The 24,324-nt window shown below is 42.7% G+C and overlaps 1 protein-coding gene across 7 annotated transcripts in view; it reads left to right on the forward strand.

The window, feature by feature from the left end:
- The window catches only part of CADM3 (cell adhesion molecule 3), a 412,410-nt gene that overhangs the window by 377,936 nt on the left and 10,150 nt on the right, over nt 1-24,324 (forward strand). For all 7 annotated transcript variants that reach the window (XM_044272036.1, XM_044272031.1, XM_044272034.1 and 4 more), the window contains one exon: nt 14,252-14,424. In XM_044272036.1, the coding sequence (XP_044127971.1) occupies nt 14,252-14,424 (173 nt within the window). The remainder of the gene's footprint in view (nt 1-14,251; nt 14,425-24,324) is intronic.

Raw genomic sequence — 24,324 nt, forward strand, 5'->3', positions numbered from 1 at the left:
ACACACACAGGCAGAGGAGAGAGGTCCCGTAACAGAGGATCTGGCTTCATGTCAGCAGAGAATCAGTCTGCATGTCATAGCAGAGAATCAGGCTTCACGTCACCCAACATTGGAACAGTCCATTGGCATATATTTAGGCCCCGGCACCCAGACAGAGGAGAGGTTCATTCAACTTTGGGTTGCCTCGCAATATATATGTCCAGCTAAATCAATATCAATTTTTATGAGAAAGGATCATAGAATCGAGAAGTGTCCAGCAATATTGACCCCTTTAAAACATAACTTTTACTTATTCATATTATTTAAAATAATACTACAGTGGTGGTTCACCAGTGAAAAATTGTGAAACAGACAAAAAATGAAAAAAAGATAAACTATGCTCCTGCATGGAAGCCAACCGTTCATATAGTATTAAGGTGGCGAGTAAACACAGGGCAGCTATGGGGAGCAGTGAGGTATATCTGACTTAACCCTATGCTCACCCTAACTAGTCCCTCAGCCCAGGGACATCCCCTAGTGGTGGAGACTCCCCGTCCTCGTGCCTGGGCTGACTGCCCAGCGTTTACCCTCCTCTCAAAAAATGATCACAGCTCCCCAGGAACTGACGGGTGTTAATCTGTGTCCCAGGTAATAAAATACCTACATGGACACCAACCCACAAGATTAGATAAAGAATAGGTGAACAAAGGTACGTATCACCCATAAACATGAAAGAACCAAAAGCACTGGGGTATCAAGAACGGTGCATTCCCAGGCTGGTTCTCATAGAACCCCTACGCGTTTCCCCTATTGCTAGGTTCATCAGGGGGTATTCACAGTCATGGGTAAAACCGTCATATTTACACAGATAAATCAGATATACTTATGTTATAATGGAGGACACAGGCCTAGAGACGCAAACGATACCAAGCATAGGACCAAGGGACCAATTGATATGTCCCGCCTGTAAAAAATAGATAAAGACACTATCAGGTTGGGAACTTAATGTAGAATTATAATATTGCCTCCTATAGTGCCTCGCAATATAATGGTAAAATGAAAATAAAAATAGGATTGAATGAGGAAGTGCCCTGGAGTCCAATAATATATGGTTAAGGGGAGGTAGTTAATGTCTAATCTGGACAAGGGATGGACAGGTCCTGTGGGATCCATGCCTGGTTCATTTTTATGAACGTCAGCTTGTCCACATTGGCTGTAGACAGGCGGCTGCGTTTGTCTGTAATGACGCCCCCTGCCGTGCTGAATACACGTTCAGACAAAACGCTGGCCGCCGGGCAGGCCAGCACCTCCAAGGCATAAAAGGCTAGCTCTGGCCACGTGGACAATTTAGAGACCCAAAAGTTGAATGGGGCCGAACCATCAGTCAGTAAGTGGAGGGGTGTGCACACGTACTGTTCCACCATGTTAGTGAAATGTTGCCTCCTGCTAACACGTTGCGTATCAGGTGGTGGTGCAGTTAGCTGTGGCGTGTTGACAAAAGTTTTCCACATCTCTGCCATGCTAACCCTGCCCTCAAAGGAGCTGGCCGTGACACAGCTGCCTTGGCGACCTCTTGCTCCTCCTCTGCCTTGGCCTTGGGCTTCCACTTGTTCCCCTGTGACATTTGGGAATGCTCTCAGTAGCGCGTCTACCAACGTGCGCTTGTACTCGCGCATCTTCCTATCACGCTCCAGTGCAGGAAGTAAGATGGGCACATTGTCTTTGTACCGTGGATCCAGCAGGGTGGCAACCCAGTAGTCCGCACACGTTAAAATGTGGGCAACTCTGCTGTCGTTGCGCAGGCACTGCAGCATGTAGTCGCTCATGTGTGCCAGGCTGCCCAGGGGTAAGGACAAGCTGTCCTCTGTGGGAGGCGTATCGTCATCGTCCTGCCTTTCCCTCCAGCCACGCACCAGTGATGGACCCGAGCTGCGTTGGGTGCCACCCCGCTGTGAACATGCTTCATCCTCATCCTCATCCTCCTCCTCCACCTCCTCCTCATCCTCCTCGTCCTCCAGTAGTGTGCCCTGGCTGGCCACATTTGTACCTGGCCTCTGCTGTTGCAAAAAACCTCCCTCTGAGTCACTTCGAAGAGACTGGCCTGAAAGTGCTAAAAATGACCCCTCTTCCTCCTCCTCCTCCTCCTCCTCCTCCTGGGCCACCTCCTCTTCCATCATCGCCCTAAGGGTTTTCTCAAGGAGACATAGAAGTGGTATTGTAACGCTGATAACGGCGTCATCGCCACTGGCCATGTTGGTGGAGTACTCGAAACAGCGCAACAGGGCACACAGGTCTCGCATGGAGGCCCAGTCATTGGTGGTGAAGTGGTGCTGTTCTGTAGTGCGACTGACCCGTGCGTGCTGCAGCTGAAACTCCACTATGGCCTGCTGCTGCTCGCACAGTCTGTCCAGCATGTGCAAGGTGGAGTTCCATCTGGTGGGCACGTCGCATATGAGGCGGTGAGCGGGAAGGCCGAAGTTACGCTGTAGCGCAGACAGGCGAGCAGCGGCAGGATGTGAACGCCGGAAGCGCGAACAGACGGCCCGCACTTTATGCAGCAGCTCTGACATGTCGGGGTAGTTGTGTATGAACTTCTGCACCACCAAATTCAGCACATGCGCCAAGCAAGGGATGTGCGTCAAACCGGCTAGTCCCAGAGCTGCAACGAGATTTCGCCCATTATCGCACACCACCAGGCCGGGCTTGAGGCTCACCGGCAGCAACCACTCGTCGGTCTGTTGTTCTATACCCCGCCACAACTCCTGTGCGGTGTGGGGCCTGTCCCCCAAACATATGAGTTTCAGAATGGCCTGCTGACGTTTACCCCGGGCTGTGCTGAAGTTGGTGGTGAAGGTGTGTGGCTGACTGGATGAGCAGGTGGAAGAAGAGGAGGAGGAAGCTGAGTAGGAGGAGGTGGCAACAGGAGGCAAAGAATGTTGCCCTGCGATCCTTGGCGGCGGAAGGACGTGCGCCAAACAGCTCTCCGCCTGGGGCCCAGCTGCCACTACATTTACCCAGTGTGCAGTTAGGGAGATATAGCGTCCCTCGCCGTGCTTACTGGTCCACGTATCTGTGGTTAGGTGGACCTTGCCACAGATGGCGTTGCGCAGTGCACACTTGATTTTATCGGATACTTGGTTGTGCAGGGAAGGCACGGCTCTCTTGGAGAAGTAGTGGCGGCTGGGAACAACATACTGTGGGACAGCAAGCGACATGAGCTGTTTGAAGCTGTCTGTGTCCACCAGCCTGAAGGACAGCATTTCATAGGCCAGTAGTTTAGAAATGCTGGCATTCAGGGCCAGGGATCGAGGGTGGCTAGGTGGGAATTTACGCTTTCTCTCAAATGTTTGTGAGATGGAGAGCTGAACGCTGGCGTGTGACATGGTTGAGATGCTTGGTGACGGAGGTGGTGGTGTTGGTGGTACATCCCCTGTTTGCTGGGCGGCAGGTGCCAACGTTCCTCCAGAGGCGGAGGAAGAGGCCGAGGCGGCAGCAGCAGAAGAGGCCGAGGCGGCAGCAGCAGAAGAGGTAGCAGGGGGAGCCTGAGTGACTTCCTTGGTTTTAAGGTGTTTACTCCACTGCAGTTCATGCTTTGCATGCAGGTGCCTGGTCATGCAGGTTGTGCTCAGGTTCAGAACGTTAATGCCTCGCTTCAGGCTCTGATGGCACAGCGTGCAAACCACTCGGGTCTTCTCGTCAGCACATTGTTTGAAGAAGTGCCATGCCAGGGAACTCCTTGAAGCTGCCTTTGGGGTGCTCGGTCCCAGATGGCGGCGGTCAGTAGCAGGCGGAGTCTCTTGGCGGCGGGTGTTCTGCTTTTGCCCACTGCTCCCTCTTTTGCTACGCTGTTGGCTCGGTCTCACCACTGCCTCTTCCTCTGAACTGTGAAAGTCAGTGGCACGACCTTCATTCCATGTGGGGTCTAGGACCTCATCATCCCCTGCATCGTCTTCCACCCAGTCTTGATCCCTGACCTCCTGTTCAGTCTGCACACTGCAGAAAGACGCAGCAGTTGGCACCTGTGTTTCGTCATCATCAGAGACGTGCTGAGGTGGTATTCCCATGTCCTCATCATCAGGAAACATAAGTGGTTGTGCGTCAGTGCATTCTATGTCTTCCACCGCTGGGGAAGGGCTAGGTGGATGCCCTTGGGAAACCCTGCCAGCGGAGTCTTCAAACAGCATAAGAGACTGCTGCATAACTTGAGGCTGAGACAGTTTCCCTGGTATGCATGGGGGTGATGTGACAGACTGATGTGGTTGGTTTTCAGGCGCCATCTGTGCGCTTTCTGCAGAAGACTGGGTGGGAGATAATGTGAACGTGCTGGATCCACTGTCGGCCACCCAATTGACTAATGCCTGTACCTGCTCAGGCCTTACCATCCTTAGAACGGCATTGGACCCCACCAAATATCGCTGTAAATTATGGGACCTGAGGTAGTTGGTACACTAGGACGTGTGGCTGTGGCAGAACGGCCACGTCCTCTCCCAGCACCAGAGGGTCCACTAACACCACCACGACCATGTCCGCGTCCGTGTCTTTTACTAGATGTTTTCCTCATTGTTATCGTTCACCACAACAACAAAAATATTATTTGGCCCAATGTATTGAATTCAAATTCAGGCCTTTTTTTACAGACACCTAACACTATCTGGCTATCTATTAAGGTACCGTATTACACTAATACAGGCACAGCAGTAACCACAGATTTAGCTGACTATAAATTTGAGGCCTAGTATTTAGGCGCTGGGTGACAGGTATAGGTTTACTGACAGAATTAGACTGGGAAATGCACAGTAGCGTGTGTGTGAAGTTATTCAGAATGACCCTATGTGCACCTTGAATCTTATATACCCTTTTAGGGATAAATTTTAAGTAGGCCTGATACAGCAGAAACCACTAATTTAGAGAATTGCTAAATTGGGAATTTTATTTCAACCCAGAACAAAAACTGTGCTTTGACGAACACTAAATAACTTGACCAGCTACATTAATAATGACAGATTTGGATGAATATAAATTTGAGGCCTATTATTTAGGCGCTGGGTGACAGGTATACGTTTACAGTCAGAATTAGACTGGGATAAGGCCAAAAAATAACCACACTATTGATGGTTAAATGCACTTGGTGTGACAGCTTGACCCTGATGTAGGATATAGCCAAAAAACAACCACACTATTGAGGGTTAAATGCACTTGGTGACAGCTTTCCCCTGATGTAGTATATGGCCAAAAAATAACCACACTATTGATGGTTAAATGCACTTGGTGTGACAGCTTCACCCTGATGTAGGCTTTAGCCAAAAAACAACCACACTATTGAGGGTTAAATGCACTTGGTCGCAGCTTGTGCTGGCGCACCACAATACACAAAATGGCCGCCGATCACCCTAGAAAAAAGTGACTGAAAAACACTCTGGGCAGCCTAAAAACAGTGAGCAATTCAATAGCAGCAGTTCAATCATCCACAGCTGCAGATCGATCTCTGAATGAAGTCTTTTGGAGGAGTAAATCACTGCCTAATCTCGCCCTAACGTCGCAGCTGCAACCTCTCCCTATGCTGATCAGAGCAGAGTGACGTGCGGCGCTATGTGACTCCAGCTTAAATAGAGGCTGGGTCACATGCTGCACTGGCCAATCACAGCCATGCCAATAGTAGGCATGGCTGTGACGGCCTCTTGGGGCAAGTAGTATGACGCTTGTTGATTGGCTGCTTTGCAGCCTTTCAAAAAGCGCCAAGAAAGCGACGAACACCGAACCCGAACCCGGACTTTTACGAAAATGTCCGGGTTCGGGTCCGTGTCACGGACACCCCAAAATTCGGTACGAACCCGAACTATACAGTTCGGGTTGGCTCATCCTTAGTTCTGGGTTTAGTTGAGAGGCTATGTCGTCCTGCAGCTGTACCATAACCCTTATGGCCCTACTTCAATCTCTTATGGTATCCAAGAAAAGCAAGAACAATATGGCCACATTGCCTATTCTTTAGCTCATATCCTTCCAGTATAGCTGCAGGCTACAAGACTCTCCACCTTTACCGGATCTTCAGTCACTGGCAACATGCTATTAGAGGGGTTGCCCAGGATTCACAACGTATTCGATAATGGCAGGAAACCTTGAGCACACAAGAAAAGTCTTCTCCATTAATACCGTATCTCCATAAAAGAAGGAACTTTATTGTATAGAATAAATACAGAAAACACTAACGTGTTTTGGGTGACAATAGACCTTTTTCAACTCTAGAAAAAGGAGCTCGTACCCCAAAACGCGCCTGTGTTTTCTGCATTTATTCCATACAATAAAGTTTCTGCTTTTATGAAGACACAACAGTGCTGGACAATATTTTTCTTAATGGCTTTGAGTCCTGCTTGAACAGGGTCGTGTCTTCTTGGTGGATTGTGGTTACAGTGATACTACTGCAGCTGGTGTAAGCATGCTCAGGTGCTTGTGCAACAGGAAAACATGGCAACAGAACACACACCCAACGGTTGCCATTGACTAGAGCCATTGGTCAATGCAGTGGATGGAGCATCATGCTGTAGAGCCATTCAGGTTTTGACCAGCAAGTGAGGGTTTTCTTCTTCTTACACTCTCCAGATGACATGGAAGCCCCCTGTAAACTTGAAATATGCTTTGGAACCAGTACACTTAGTGGGCGTCTTCTCTTCTATCAGCACCATTGTTGGTAATGTTGTGAGCCCTGCTGCTTTGTCCAAGTTCAGAACATATGCTACTACCAGGAGCCCCATCATTACAGATAATAGCCAGGGACAGCAGAGCTGGCAACCATCAGGCAAAAAATTTACTTATTTTGTAGTATTATAATGGTACATTTTACTGCGTGTTCACTACAGGAGCTCAAATTATATGGTGGATTTTCATTTTTTAAGGAAGCGAATTTCTATTTCCGTCCTTTTACTTTCCTTTCTCTTAAATTATCAGTCAGCTGTACTAACAGGAACAAGCTCATGTTACTACTGACCTTTACTGACCACAAAACACAAAAATAAGCAGAAATGTCACTGGTAGCCTCGAGCACAGGAAAAATTGTGCTCCGAGGAATATTGAGTCCAATTCGTGCAGAAATTTAAAGGGGCTCTCAAGTTTTAGGTAAATAAAGCTTCATTAGTGTGCAATGTAAAACTACAGATACCTTCAGCTTGGCTCAGCTAATACAGCTGTAGGGCTTGTAGCTATAGAGTACTCTGATGGTCCTGTGTGAGCAGACCTACAGAAGCTCCCAGCCTCTCGATGGGAAAAAAAATGGCGCACCATTGACCTATAGAAATTTCCATGGTCTTTGTTTTTGGTGCAAACAATAATAATCTGTCTAAAAACGTATGCCAAAATGATGTAAAGGCCAGTAAAGTGAACTCATGTTAGCCCCATTGTGCCAACAGTACCAGACCTCTTGCAGCTCTGACCTGATCACCATAGGGTTCAATACTGATCTCATTGGGTTCCATGTCTATTTCATAGGGTTTTATAGTTATCTCATTGGGTTCTATGGTTATCTCCTAGGGTTTAATATTGATCTTGTTGGGTTCAATTGTTATCTCCTTGGGTTCTGTGGTGATCTCGGTCACCTCTACGGTTATTTCATAGGGTTTTATGGCTATCTCATTGACATTCTATAATAAATTCATAGGGAAAAAATGTCATTTGATTTAAAGTGGCATTGAGCACAAATTTTTATCGTGAATAACGGCACTTCGAGAATTTCTTCGTAATTGCGAATATTCTAGATTTTTTTTATCCTTATTATGCTATCTATCTTCCATATCTTTTTTTTATAGTTATTATTTTACCTATCATTAATAAATTTTTATTAGAAGTGTTTTTAAACCTATCACTAATCATTTCTTTTTATAGATGTTATATTATTAAACCATTACATATAATATACAATAAACAACATATAACAGACAATCACACAAAAGCTGTATGCCAAAAGCCGGGTATGTGCAAGCCAACAACCTATCCATGAGACAGGTACAGTCAGCATACCTTACAATGGCAGCCTTGTGCACTATGAGACAACTAGCAATAATCCCACCTCAGATAAACCTTATGGGCTATGATATTGCCAGGACCAGCTGTCATCTGACTGAGAGCCAGTAAGCCTCAAAGTTGCTTGATTTAAGTTGGATGGGGACCTGCGCACCTAGATCATTATCATTAGGGTTACAACAATTGTCATTTTTTTTCAATGCCAGCTAACTTTTCTCTCACTGCTTAGGAGGGTTGCATAAAATTTTTCAGTTTTCTAGATGTCCTAATATTACATTCAATAACCTTTTTATACTGTTTTGGCATGTAAACTCATTTGCATAAACTTAAATGTGGAAAAGACATGCAAATTAGCAGAATCTGCCTTGTTTTTCAGCTGAAACACTATTTGCATGTCCTTCCCATATTCAAGTTTATGCAAATTCAACTGCAAATTTTTATGCAGCCCTCCTAAGCAGTGAGAGAAGAGTTAGCTGGCATTCAAAAAAATGACAATTTTTGTTACCCTAATGATAATGATCTAGGTGCACAGGTCCCCCCAAGCCACCCAACTTATATCAAGCAACTTTGAGGCTTACAGGCTCTCAGTCAGATGAGAGCTGGATTTGAATGTCTCATAGTGCACAAGGCTGCCATTGTAAGGTGTGCTGACTGTACCTGTCTTATGGATAGATTGTTAGTTAGCACATACCTGGCTTTTGGCATACAGCCTTTGTGTAATTGTCTGTTTATTATATGTTATAGGTAATAAAACTGCACGCACCATATGTGCATATTACATTAGTGATTTTCACAATCACAAATTCTCAAATTTGCAAACTTGTGGCCAAAATATAGCGAATTTGAATATTGCCTATGTCGCTCATCACTAGTTTAAAGGTGATCTCAGTGTTCTAGGCTAATATCATAATGTTCAAGGATTATCTCATACGTTTCTATGGTCATTTCATTGGGTTCTATGTTTGTTTTATGGGGTTCTATGATAATCTGATACGTTCAGTGGTGATCGTTCAGGTATTTATGGTTATCTGGTTGGATTCAGTGAGTACTGTAGCTCGTAGGATTCCATGGGGATCTCATAGGGTTTTATGGCAATATAATGATATGGCTCTATGTTTATCTCATAGTTTTCTTTAGGTTTTTGATAGTTTTTTTATGTTTATCTTGTAGGTTTCTATGATGATCTCATAGGGTTCTGTGATAATCTGATGGGGTTCAGTGGTTATCTCATATGTTTCTATGGTGATTTGGTTGGGTTCAGTAGGTATCTCATAGGGTTCTATGGTAATATCATAATGTTCTATGGTGATCTCATAGGTTTATTTGGCTATTTGGTTGAGTTCAGAGTCTCAATGGATTCAATGGTGACTTCATAGGTTTCTATGGTAATATAATAATGTTCAATGGTATTTTATAGGATTTTATGGTGATCTAATAGGGCTCTATGGTTATCTCATAGGTTTCTGTGGTGACCTCATAGGGTTCTTTGATAATCTAATAGGGTTTAATTGTGATCCTTCAGGGTTCTATGATGATATTATAGGGTACTATGTGCTGATACTGATAATTACAGTATCCATACGTGTTCTATAGTTATCTCAGGGGGTTCTAAGGGTACATGTATGTCCTAGGGTTCAGTAGGGGTCTCATACGGTTCTGTGGGCACCTGTGAACAACTGTGTTAGTCTGTGTGTTGAGGTGGTAAAACATAATTGGGGTCTGCACCACTCTTCTTAGGTGCGTTGGTACAAGCGAAATGACTTGATAGTCAATTCAGCAATTGAAGAAAAATCGAGGCACTCCAATGATATGATGAAATTAAAGTGTAATTTATTTAACAAAAGACATCAAGGATTCTGATCCATACATATGTATGTATATAATGATAATTTTTCACAGTATTGATCACCGAACGCTTTGGCCCAACAGAACCTTCCTCAGCGGTGTAACCTAAATGCGGTATCTGATCTGGGGAGGCTGGTAAAATAGACAATTAGCAAAATGGACAGTTTCTATACTGTATATACAAGATGCTTGTATGAAGTGTTCTTAGTCCAACCCCAGCATTTCAAAGTGTCTCACTTCTTCCACACCTCACCCCAATATCACCTCGCTTTCTCATCAGTTCTACACCTCCTACACTTGACTTATCAACTTACGTTAGCGCAATCAAATCAGGTTCCTCAGCTTACATAACCACTATGGATCCTAGTACATGATGGAATGTGTTTAGTATAAAGTACTGTGCAATCATGACCGTAAAAGCCCTATTATCCCGGACCAGGAGGCTGTACTTGGATCAGTACAGCACAGAGTGATAAGAAAAGGAGCTCCAGAATTGATATTTCATGGGGAATACAAGTATTTACTAGAACAGACATGTCAGGAGTGGTAGCAGGTCCCCTTTAAAGGGGTTGTTCACTCCTGGGGACCTCTTCTTCAGACTCCCCATTGTGACCAGGCACGTGGTGGGAATGAGACTTACCTGATCCCTACCATTGGATTCGACTCCTTTGCTTCCCTGGCTCGACCACAGATTGATGTTTGAGGCAGGTCACGTGGCAGCTGCAGCCAATGACTAGCCACTGCTGTAACCTGTCACCCATGTATCATGTTCTCAAGTGACTTCATGCATAAGTGTCTCGTCACTAATGTGGGCAGTCATTGGCTGCAGTGGCCACACCACTTACGTCAAACTGAATGTTGATGCAGAGTGACCCAGGAGCTGTGGTGGAGCTAAGGGAGTGAAGGAGCAGATAAGTATGGTTCCCATTGTGGCTCCAACCACGCTTCCTCTCCCCCGACCCCATGTTACTATGATAAGTATGTAGTGATGTAGTGGTGTAATGTTCTGCTCCTTGCTGCTCTGCCAACTTGTTGTACAATTACTTGTCATCTGTACCTCATCGAAGCCCTCTATGTGATTTGAGAAGTCCCCACTTTTATTATGTAATTCACCTGGGCTACTTTAATTAGCTTACAGTAGATCCATTAATTAAATGAGTACAGGTTAATTAAATCAATGGGAAAATCCTGCATCGAAGCCTGTGTAAAGCATGAAGTGTGAGTAATATCCATCTATTATAATGTGTTATCAAGGCATATAATATCATTAAAGGCCTATTATGGTTCTGTTTGGCTTCGTTATGTCTCTGATCCCTTTTTAGTGATACATGTGTCTGGCTTTTGTATTTCTGTTGCCCGTAGTCAGTTTAACATCTGAAAGGACGGCATCACAGTACAGTTTAGTTCACATTGAAAATTATTGATTTACTCTGCTCTTAAAAGGTCCAGATGCCTCCTAGTATTGGAAACGTTCCCACTGACTGATGTGTGATACATAGAGAACAAAGTTATCCACATAACCCATCTTCTCCCTTTACGGTTGAGAAACTTTGGCCTACTCTTCGTAGACCTGCTTTAACTTAGACATATTGGTTGGTTCTTGAACATGGATTGCGTCTTTCTTGTCCAGAAATGATAGGAAGATGATTAAGCACTTGGACAACTATCAGGAACAAATGGTCCTATAAACTCTTGTTCCTGATAATTGCCCCTTGTAAATGTACCACCAAACAAAAGATGAATTAATGGTGATGTTCTGCCAACTAACAATAAATCTCTATGGGGATGAACAATTCTATCAGCGATCATTCTTCCCCATATAGAAGAGGATCAAGGACCTAGACAATTACAGTTGCAAGAAAAAGTATGTGAACCCTTTGGAATATGGATTTCTGCACAAATTGGTCATAAAATGTGATCTGATCTTCATCTAAGTTACAACAATAGACAATCACAGTCTGCTTAAACTAACAACACACAAAGAATTAAATGTTACCATGTTTTTATTGAACACACCATGTAAACATTCACAGTGCAGGTGGAAAAAGTATGTGAACCCCTAGACTAAAGACATCTCCAAGAGCTAATTGGGGTGAGGTGTCAGCCAACTGGAGTCCAATCAACAAGATCAGATTGGAGGTGTTGGTTACAGCTTCCCTGCCCTATAAAAAACACACACCAGTTCTGGGTTTGCTTTTCACAAGAAGCATTGCCTGATGTGAATGATGCCTCGCACAAAAGAGCTCTCAGAAGACCTACGATTAAGAATTGTTGACTTGCATAAAGCTGGAAAGGGTTATAAAAGTATCTCCAAAAGCCTTGCTGTTCATCAGTCCACGGTAAGACAAATTGTCTATAAATGGAGAAAGTTCAGCACTGCTGCTACTCTCCCTAGGAGTGGCCGTCCTGTAAATATGACTGCAAGAGCACAGCGCAGACTCCTCAATGAGGTGAAGAAGAATTCTAGAGTGTCAGCTAAAGACTTACAAAAGTCTCTGGGATATGCTAACATCTGTTAGCGAATCTACGATACGTAAAACACTAAACAAAGATAGATTTCATGGGAGGATACCACAGAGGAAGCCACTGCTGTCTAAAAAAAACATTGCTGCACGTTTACAGTTTGCACAAGAGCACCTGGATGTTCCACAGCATTACTGGCAAAATATTCTGTGGACAGATGAAACCAAAGTTGAGTTGTTTGGAAGAAACAAACAATACTATGTGTGGAGAAAAAGAGGCACAGCACACCAACATCAAAACCTCATCCCAACTGTGAAGTATGGTGGTGGGGGCATCATGGTTTGGGGCTGCTTTGCTGTGTCAGGGCCTGGACGGATTGCTATCATCGAAGCAAAAATGAATTCCCAAGTTTATCAAGACATTTTGCAGGAGAACTTAAGGCCATCTGTCCACCAGCTGAAGCTCAACAGAAGATGGGTGTTGCAACAGGACAACGACCCAAAGCATAGAAGTAAATCAACAACAGAATGGCTTAAACAGAAGATAATACGCCTTCTGGAGTGGCCCAGTCAGAGTCCTGACCTCAACCCGATTGAGATGCTGTGGCATGACCCCAAGAAAGCGATTCACACCAGACATCCCAAGAATATTGCTGAACTGAAACAGTTCTGTAAAGAGGAATGGTCAAGAATTACTCCTGACCGTTGTGCACGTCTGATCTGCAACTATAGGAAACGTTTGGTTGAAGTTATTGCTGCCAAAAGAGATTCAACCAGTTATTAAATCCAAGGGTTCACATACTTTTTCCACCTGCACTGTGAATGTTTGCACGGTGTGTTCAATAAAAACATGGTAACATGTAATTCTTTGTGTGTTATTAGTTTAAGCAGACTGTGATTGTCTATTGTTGTGACTTAGATGAAGATCAGATCACATTTTATGACCAATTTGTGCAGAAATCCATATCATTCCAAAGGGTTCACATACTTTTTCTTGCAATTGTATAAGGAATAAATGGTCGTACAAATGCTTGCTCCTGATAATTGTCCCTTGTAAATGTACCACCAAAAACTGGGTGCGCTAATGGGAATGTGCTAACAGTACATCTGTATGGGGACGACCGATCGTAGCAGTGATTATTCATCCCCATACAGAGGAGATTATTGTTACCTGTGAATGCAGCTGAACATTTGGAAACAAATAGTTCATTCCCAATCAAAACTCTTTTTATCATCTCCTCTAAATGGCTCCCTCCAAAGCCAATTCTAAGGTTCTGGGACCCACAGTCCCAAACCACAGAGAAAGCCAGAATCTTCAAACATCGAAGAATTAGAACAGTGGTGAATCTTCTTAGGAGTGGTTCTGCTAAATGATCCCTCAGTTAGGATATGGCCTTGTAAAAATAAAATAGTGGATTTGGATGCAAGAGATGTTAGAGGATGATCTGAACCAGTTGACCATACACAAAACTTAAACATGTGCCCACACTCAAGTACTTTTGTGCAAAAGACTTGGTTAAAATTCCTCAACAGGAATATGAAAAGTGGATATCCAGGTATAGGAAACATTTTGAAGCATTTATGGCCGCTATAGGTGCTACCACTACTTACCAACCTTAAATCATGTCTGGGTTTCCACACAAAAATTTGCTAGTACTTACCTAATTTTTTTAAAGCTGTGTGTTCTGTCTTCAAAACTATGGTATTCTGTATAACAGTAGTCTCCAACTGTGGATGCCCTTGTATGCTAGGGGTTGTAGTTTTGTAAGAGCTAGAGAGCCACAAGTTGGAGACCGATGCTTTAGAAATGGTATACAGTATGACTTTTTTGACTATGTTACCAAACTAAAAGTGTGTACAATTGTATTTCTAGGAGTCTTTCACCCACTATTCCATTATATATGGTATAACAGCCATCACTTGTGATAATATTTAACCCCTTTGTCCTTCATCAGGCCAAAGAAATATACCTGGATGCGCAAGAATGGCGATCTGCCAGCGACAGTGATCACTGATCAAAACAGCCTTTTATTTCACAACCTCAACAAAAGTGATAGTGGCACCTACATTTGCCATGTAGCAAACCTCCTGGGGGAATATATGGCAGAGTACAAACTGGATGTCAATGGTAAGAGTAAATCTAGTTGTGTTGGCTTAACCCATGTATGTTTCTGTGTTTCCTTTTATTAGCCATCATATATGTTTCCAAGTGTTCATCCATTGTGAGCTGTATGAAGATACGTCTTGTAACGTTGTAGATGATATTGGGTTAGAAGCCACTTAGCCACAGAATTTATTTTCATACTTCTACCATCAAGATCCCTTAGATGTTGATATCACTGGTGATGTCACATCAGATGACCACAGTGGCCACCACGGTTGTGTGACATGACATCACTATGGACCACATTGACCAGGACTGTCATGTTTCAACAGTGGGGAAGCAATTTGAACTATATAACATATATCATTTTTAAGCTATATTACTTGGTTTTGATGGAGGTCACCAATTTTAGTGGAGGTCACCAATTCTCAAAGCAAAACCATTTCAAAAGGTACTTAAAATATGGACACCTAATCTTTAAAAAAATATTAGTACAGGGCAACATTATTAAATTCACATTTGGTTTTATAGCCAGGGAGCTAGATGAGATCTGGTCTGGTTGTGATCTTCTGGTATAGTTGGGAGATGGTCCCAAAAGCAGATCATTTATGTTATATCCGCACTAGGTTCTCATGAACAACCTACTTTGAATTTGAGCAGACCTCTGATAGACCTGAAGGTGTTTTAACTCAAACGACCTTCTTAGAAGATTTGTTTGGTCACTATACGCACTCATGGTGTTCTCATTCTTGGCTTTTCTGAGCTATGGAGATTAACTGGCAAACTACAATCATTTCTTCAGGTTCGGGAATCCAATTTTTCAAGGTTCCAGCCCCAGAACCATTCAGATACTGTACGTTAGACCACCTCTCTAAATTAGCTTTAAAGGGGTTATCCGAGTTAATAAAAAAAATAATAAAACCTCTTAAAATCCATCAGGATATACATATAATTTGGTTAAGCTAGATTTCATCAAGTTAAAACCCATATTTACACCTTTTCATGGTTCTGTTATTGCTGAAGTACAATGCTGAGGGGGCGTATAACAACAAAGCCTGAGCTCTGCCTCATGAACATTTGTGGGCGTGAACAATCTGACCTTCCCCTCACCCTGCTCTGAGCTTTGCAAAAAAAAAAATGCATTGCAAGAACGGATCCGTCTATCCGCTTGTCATGCGGATGAACGGATCCGTGTCTTTTTCACAGTTTTCATAGTCTGCTCATGCGCAGACCAGAAGGACGGATCCATCCTTCATGTTGTTTTGCAATGCCGGATCCGGCAGGCAGTTCCGTCGTCTGAACTGCTCGCCGGATCACTATGCTGCAAGTGTGAAAGTAGACTTAGTCCTGCGACCTCTCGCAGTCCAGCGGCACGGCCAAATAGCGTCAGGGCGGATCCGACAGGGTGAACAGCCTGTCGGATACGTCCTGCCACTAGTGTGAAAATACACTTACGCTAGTGTGAAAGTACCATTAGCATTATCTGTATCTAAGCAATATCTATATTATTCTAATATATATTCAATATGGATATTGCTTAGATAAATACATATATTGGTGGTAGATATGGATTATGTATAGCTGAATCAAATAAAATGATGGCCAATTATTTATTTATTATTCCCAGGGGGTGGTAACTGTATAATGTGTACTAGTGGGGGGGGGGGGCAGGGCTGTAAGAACGATCCCCAGACGCAGAGGGGAACGGGTACAAACTGGCACCTCTAGCCCATGTGAGTTCAGGAGCGATAAACATACCCTGCTGCCGGAGAAGATATCGCCTCGGCTCTGGTATGTACCGCGCATGAGCGATCGCATACCAGAGCCGAGGCAGTGTGAGAAGAGCTGGAGAGGGGCGGGCACCAGAGGCTCTGACGTCTCGTTTACGGAGCCTGGCCACTCCCTCAAGCAGGGAGGAGCCTGTAAACGAGACGTCATCACCAGAACCGGCTTACTGACGTCGGGGGTCACATGACCCATAGGTGAACTGGCCAAACAGTGAAAGATTTCACTGGACTACAATAAGAGCAATTAGAATACATTTATTTAAGTCGGATAACCCCTTAAAGGACCATTGATTTTGTTTAAAGAAACAAATAATTTTTTTATTTTTTAGGTTCGGTTTCACCAATATATAGTTTAATATGATAATGATCATTGGCTGAACCGGATTTCTCAGGGTTGGCCAACTATCTAATGTGTATGGGACCTCCTCACTCTTCTCCTGCAGCAGATGTCTGTATCGAGCATATTTAATTTCAGAATACTTGTGCCTTGTTTCTAAAAGAGATAACCGGCTGTCTAGGGACATGGCACTGGCTTGTTTGGTTTCTACAGTATGTCCACTTTTAGGCAGTGAAATATCTACCTTTCTTTGGCCACTTTTGTACCACCAGTCAGGTCTCCTAAAGTAGTAAAGTCATGTGATACCACACAGAGGGTTTTTTAAGGCCCTGTTCACACTTCCACTGGAGCCTGACACTTCCTAAGGTAACCTGTGCTATTGTTCCCATCAAAATGACGGACACTTCCATTATAAGTCAGTGGGGTCTATCGGGCACCACTGGCATCCTTCATGACTTATTTGGCACGTTATTATTTTCATTTTTCTGCTCCTATGACCCAAAAGAATAACAAAAGACTGAATAAAGCCTAGGTTGTATGGTGTAAGAATGTTAATTTTTCCTAGTACACATCTTCATTGTTGCCCGATCAATCAGGTATTTCCGACCTTAGTTCTGTGAGGGTTTTTTAAAGTGCTAGTACAGTATTTCCCAGCCAATGTTATTGATTAGGTGTTCTGTGGAAGACAGAAACAAAAAAAACTATCATCTGTACAGAAGGATGAAGTAGTTGTAGTCCTTCAGAAGAAAAAGCATCTTCCTTAGTAAACCGGTTGGAATTATTGCCTTAAGATCTACCAAGGTTGGAATCACAGTTTTGATGCTTCTTCAATGCCTCACCATTTGTCTCTAGTCACTCAAACGCTCCTGATTATAATCAATGATCATCTGTCTAACCTTTCATTTCTACTCATATTCAACATGAAAAGAGTCTTTTCACTCACAGCTGAAAAGACTTCAAATCTTCCTTAGCACTCAGACAAAATAAAGGCTAAACCTCTGCCATTCTCTCTGGCACCAACAAGGGGGATAGAAATTAAAATAAGAATACAACAGGACAGGATAAAATCCGTGTAGCGACAGATCCCAGACAATCACTTAATCCCCGGTTGCTTTCTGCTTCAGAGTCTTATCACAGGTACAAGGTCGGACCTTCTCGGTTAGGCAATGCTCTATTCCCAGTCTGTCCTTTATCTCCTGGCCGGCTTCGGCTTTCTAGTTATCTCTCCCTCCTCCTCTCGGCGTCCTTCTTCTCGTTACTGATTTTCATCAACTTTCTTCCATTGTCTCAGGAAAAAAAAAGAGAAATATTCAACACCCAAAAAGCAAGGTCCTAGTTAGCGGGCCGAACCCTCAAGAAACAGACATTCATCTCCACGCTCCCCTCCTTCACAATTCCCGATTGACAACCAAATCCCAAAAATCAGCATTTTGTAAAGTACATTTTCAGTCATTTGTATCCTGCTCTAGGATGAAGCCAGTTCTAATTTCTCCTGATCCGTTTAATTCTAATGTTGCCTGGTAATTATCATTCTTTCTCATTATCTTCTTTTTAAACTAATTATACTGCCATCGTTAGCCAAACAAAGCATCAAAAGATAGGGAGTCTGAATGAGCAATCTCCCTGAATATTCATAAGTTTACAAACAGCCTTATCATACGAGGTTACATAAAGATCAGGAAGAAATATTTCTGCAAAGTGTTGTAGCTCTGATGGAGACATTAAACACCAGCTTATTAAATAATTATTTAATTGCACGTGTTAATTAGTAGTGAATATGTCAAGCTTGGATTCAACATTTGACTCCAGGAATAGATGCTGTTTATCATATTAATCTGTTCAATAATTGGATGTTGCTATACACACACGATTCAGAATTTCAGAGACTTCTCCATGGCCATGGTGGATGTGGATAAAATATCTTGCACTAAAACCAGTTACATACAGTTGAAAAAAGACAAACGTCCATCAAGTTCAACCAAGGGGTAGACGGGGACGCGAATCCCAGAAGGAAGTGAGACTCAGATTTCTACACGTTTTCAAAAGCTTTAATGTTTTTTACTTTTAAGAATTCATCTAAACCCTTTTTTAAATTGTCCACTGTTCCTGCTGTGACCATGTCCTCATGAAGTCTATTCCACAGATTCACAGTTCTTACAGTAAAGAAGCTTTGACGCTTCCGGAGACTGAACATTTCCCTCTCCAATCGGAGGCAGCGCCCCCTTATCTTTTGAGCGCATTTTACATGGAAAATTTTATCACCGTATTTTTAGTATGGCCCATTTATATATTTGTATAGGTTAATCATGTCCCCCTTAGACGTCTCTTCTCAAGACTAAATAAATGTAATTCTTTTAATATGTTTTCATAACTAGGACCCTCCATGCCCCTTATCAGTTTAGTCGCTCTCCTTTGTACTCTCTTCAGCTACAGGGCATCCTTTCTATGTATTGGTGCCCAGAACTGGACTGCGTATTCCCGATGAGCCCACACCAACGCTTTGTAAAGTGGTAATATTACATCCCTGCCCCGCAAGTCCATGCCTCGTTTAATGCATGTCAATATCCTGGAGGCCTTAGAAGCAGCTGATTGACATTGTATGCTGTATTTAATCTACCATTCACAAGGACACCCAAATCCTTCTCTATAAGTGACTCTCCCAGTGTTACATCACCTAGGACATATGAAGCACGGAGATTATTACTACCAAGATGCAGAACTTTACATTTATCCACATTGAACCTCATTTGCCAAGTTAATGCCCAATCACTCAGTGTTCAAATCAGCTTGTAGTATATGGACATCATCCTTAGACTGTACAGTTCTACATAGCTTGGTGTCACCTGCAAAAATAGAAATGGTTCTATTAATCCCATCCTCAATATCATTAATAAATAAATTAAATAATAGAGGGCCCAGCACTGAACATTGGGATACACCACTTATAACTTAGGCCCATTCTGAATAGGAATCATTGACCACAACTTTCTGGACATGGTCCTTCATCCAGTTTTTAATCCAATTACAAACTATACTTTCCAGGCCTATAGACCTTACTTTACCTATTAAACATCTATGAGGGACAGTATCAAAAACCTTTGCAAAATCCAGAAACACTACATCCACAGCCGCCCCTCTGTCCAAGCTACTACTCACCTCCTCATAAATACAAATCAGGTTAGTCTGACAACTTCTGTCCTTGGTAAACCCATGCTGGTTATCAATTATAATATTTATTACACTCCTGTATATAGCCCCTTAAGAGTCCTTCAAACATTTTTCCCACAACAGAAGTTAAACTAACTAGTCTATAATTACCTATGGAGGACCTTGATCCTTTTTTGAATATGGGAACCACGTTTGTCTTGCACCAATCACTTGAAGCACACAGTACCAACCCAAAAAATACTTCTAAGGTGGCCATACAAATCAGCCTGAAATTGGATGACTGGCCACCTATCTAATGTGGGTGTAGATGTTCAGCCAGTGTTTGTCTAGTACAAGGTACAGTACCGACTCAAAAATGACTTTTAAGATGGTGACATATATCAGACTAACATTGGCTGACTGGCCAACCATCTAAGGTGGGAGTATATGTTCACCCAGTGTTTGTCTAGTACAAGGTACCACCTAAAAATTACTTTTAGGTGGATATATATTAGACTGACATTGGTCAATCAGCCAACCATCTAACGTGGTGGTAGATGGTTGGCAAATGTTTGTTTGGCTGGTGTCATGGAAAAAAGGATAGAGCATGCTGAATAGCAGTGAGCCACCACTCATTGCCACATATACATTAGTTACTTGTTCTCGGCAGGTTTGACCGACACTCTAATGTGTTTGGGGAGCTCCCAGGATCAGGAAAAATTATTATTTTTGCCCAATCCTTTTGCTCTCTCGGGAGATAGACTGCCAACAAAAGTGTCTTGCGGCAGCTTTCTCCACTCTCCCCATTGAATATACCTACACGTTCAGCTGAGACGAGCGTGTATGTGGGACGAACAGACAGATATTCAGTGTGTATGCACAGCCTTATTCTTATTTCTCCATTGATAATGGATTGGCTGAGGGGGCATGTGTATGAGACGTTCAGGTGGAACAGCTGTCGACTGAATGGCTATTGAAGTGTATGGTCACCTTTAGGGCCAAAACAGCATTGTAGATTATTAACAAATGTCCAAAGGTTGGTCAAACACATAGGGCAGCAGTGGAATAGATGATGATATCTCCCCCAACCTCCAGTTATTTAAATAATGAGAGATGAGAAGATGTTGTTGTCAGACACCTGGCAGAGCAAAGAATCATGTACTTTGTGTTGAAAGCGAAGATGCCCGTCAAGGGGCCTCTGGTGGAACTTTTGGGGTTTGAACAAGAAATGAGGTTGCCTTTGTTGAACAAGCTCTGCAATTTCTTAAAATTAAGGGCATGTGAGGTAAATTCATTCTCATGGAAGCGTTTTTTTTATTTTATTATTCATTTAAAGGTCTGTCCTATCTTGACAACAGCCTTTTAGAATCCTCAAGTTTGTGTGGATTTCCGTAAGAACTTCCCGAACCGAACAGTAGACTATTTGACTTGTTGCTCCTTGGGTGTCTGAAAGAGGAAAATTAGTTTGTGAGTCCCACTGAGGGCAGGAACTAATTAAATATTACATGTGCCAATTCACAAGGTCCCCATACACATTAGACTTTTGTTGGTTGAACCTGCCATTCTAATAATCTAATGTGTATGCTTCCCCGCATATTATGTTGGGGTAGAGAAGGAACATAGGTTTAGTTCTCCCAAGAGACAGCCAACAGCTTTTTACAGTCTATGGGCATCTACAAGGAAAGGGGTCGTCCTGAAGCTAGCCCGGCCATAACTTCCAACAGTAGCACACAGTGAACCATTAGCTGTATAGCAAATGGAGATAAGTTGGTGAGTGACCGTATAAACAATATTAAACAAAATTACAGAACAAAAAAATTGCAACCATTATGAGAAAATAATAAGATTCTCGGAGTTTTGCAACATATCACAAATGTTTCGAATGATTTTGTATTTTGTAGAAAAAATAAAACGGGGACATGAATTCCTTCCGCACAAGATGTAGCACAACAGTCTGCTCACCGCAGCTCGTTCACATATCGTCATTTGTTTATCAATGCTCGTAAAGATAAATCCATTTTTACATCTAAAGCGGTTCGAGCTGTGGAAATTTATACCTTTTAATACTTTTTACAGAGCTGCAGAACGCCTGTAAGAAATAGCACCTCGAAAAAAAGGACCTAAATCTGAAATATGATTCAAGTTCTCTGATAGGACGACTAATAGATACACATGTCCAGGGTTAAAAAACTTTTTGTATTAAGTTCTGGGGGGCTTTTGGTTGACTTTTGACCTCTTCTAGGAATTATGACTAACGGAAAGGCTCCCACAGATGTGTAATGAGCAGGACATTAGGAAATTCCAGCTACAGACTTGAAGATCGGAAGAGAATGTGACACAAGGAGCCTCTTCATTCTGGCAAATAAGTAGAAGTCCTAGCCGACAATCTCCCTTAATGGAAGAACATCTCAGCCCCTTAATTTTAGCAGTGGTGGGTTTACAGGGCATAGACCTGCACCAATGATATATTGCCCTTAATGAGTACTTAGACCTTAAGGAGATAATTCCTTTATACTGTATGTGCAGTATGTTTGAAAAGCACATGGACCTTCTTTCTGTTTACACATACATCTATAGGGGGTCAAGTATGATGTTGAAATATGACTATATTAGGCTATTTCAGGCGCAGATTGTGGCGCAACGGTTAGTTGTGCCTCAATCTGCGACTTCTCCCCGCTCACGCCAGGTCTTAAAAGTAGGCGATAAAGGGGATGGGCTGGTAGGCCGTCTCATTTACCATTTTCTACACCTATTTCAAGCGTGCATGTAAGACGGCTAGGAACCTGTCTTACATTTAGAATTGACGGAGAATCCCCTGATGTTATGGAGAGGCCAGCGCCTCTTCATAACTTTGGCGGAACCACTGCCAGCTTAGGGGTTTATTAGGACTGGCATATCTAAAACACCGGTTTTAATAAATGTGTCCCATAATCTCCAAAGGTGGCCATATACATTAGATAAATTCCGGCTGAGTGCCACCCATTTAAGAGGCAACAGCCAACCATCTAATGTATATGGTGGTGTCCCAGCACTTCCCCAGTGGCAGATGGGAAAAAGGAGGGTTGGACAGATAAGCCACCACCAGAGGTTTCTAGCATTAGCTTATTCCATTCTCTTTTTGAGAACACATGAACGCTTGGCTGATCTGAGTGTACATTTGTGTGAGGGGTGGTAAGGAACAGCTGTCCACCAACCATGCGTTTTGGCCTACAGCTATTTGATGTGTATGGATAGCTTAAGACCATGATTAACAGTAGAATCAACTGTTCTGACCATCCGATCGAGTTTTGACCTGGCACAATCACTTTTCAAAGACATTAACCAAAATTCTGCTGTCCTAGTCATCTGTTAGTTTTGTTAGTGTGGCACGAAAACATCCACACCTATGCTCATGGAATTGAAGTATGATCGTCTTCTGCAAGAAATCTATCTCTTTCTCCATGCACCACTTAAAAGTCATGAGCAATGGTTTGTTGGCTTTCAGAATTTATGGACTTATTGGATGCTGAGTTGGGAAAAAAACTTTGTGTGCATTATGCATGGGAAAGCTCTGTCTTAAAAAGAGCCCTCTGGAGATAACATGTTTACTTTGGTAGAACTTCAGTAGACTCAAGGCAGTCGTACACAAGCAGATGCATCCCAGTAATGTTACATGTGCTATCAGAATACCATAAGATGATATTGCAATATGTTAAAAATACAAAAATACCCTTGTGTGAGATTGACTCAAAACTCCAGTTTCCGTATCTGGTCAAAAAATAGGCTGTGTGTGACAAAATGTTGCTTACCAGCCCAGGAACTGCAAGTTGCTCTCACTGTAAACAAGGAACGTAGCTTTCCAGTTAGATTGATATGGTTCTTTAAAGGGATCGTCCCTTGAAAATATAAAAAAAAATTTAAAACCAGCACCAGGATCTTCATACTTCTGTAATTGCTGTAATTAAAAAATTTGTAGAGCCAGTGAGACATTCAACAAAATCTATTAGTATAGTGTCACCTGTTGTGTTCTCTTCCTTATTTCTCTGTCCACCTCAGTGACATTGCTGAGGTGGACGCACATGATCAGTTCCATCCTTCAGCTGCCACCAGCCAGATCTATCGTTTGAAGCTGTGGCAGATACAGAGAGAGCTACAGCGGAAAGTTCACTCCCTCTACGTTGTAATAGGGAGAGATCTGTAGCGGAATGGATATGTCTCCTGAGAAAGACATGCCCCCTGAGCTGCCAGTCTGGGGAAAATCTAGCAGAGCAAGAGGAGCAATGAATGCAGAGATCTCTGGATCCACGTGAGGTACAGGGTTGGTTCTAGCTTGGTTAGAAAAATATTGTCATGTACTATATGATGTCTGATTTTCATATTTGTACATTAATCTGGGGATAATCCTTTAAGGGGTGTCCAAAAGTGAATGTCAATCAAAACAATGAGAAGCTCACATAGTTTATGAGTATGGCTCTAGTCTTTACCGTAATGCGATATCTTCTAGAAGGTGCTATATAGAGATACTGTTATAAAGATAATATAGCAAACCAGAGCTTTAAAGATTACCGTAATTAAAAGAAGGAATTTAGTGATCAGTAAAACAAACTATAAAGACCATAGACATTGTGGTTAATGTGGCTTGTAATTGGGTAATATAACAGATTATTTCTAATT

Source organism: Bufo gargarizans, chromosome 11, assembly GCF_014858855.1.
Source record: "Bufo gargarizans isolate SCDJY-AF-19 chromosome 11, ASM1485885v1, whole genome shotgun sequence".
NCBI lineage: Eukaryota > Metazoa > Chordata > Amphibia > Anura > Bufonidae > Bufo > Bufo gargarizans.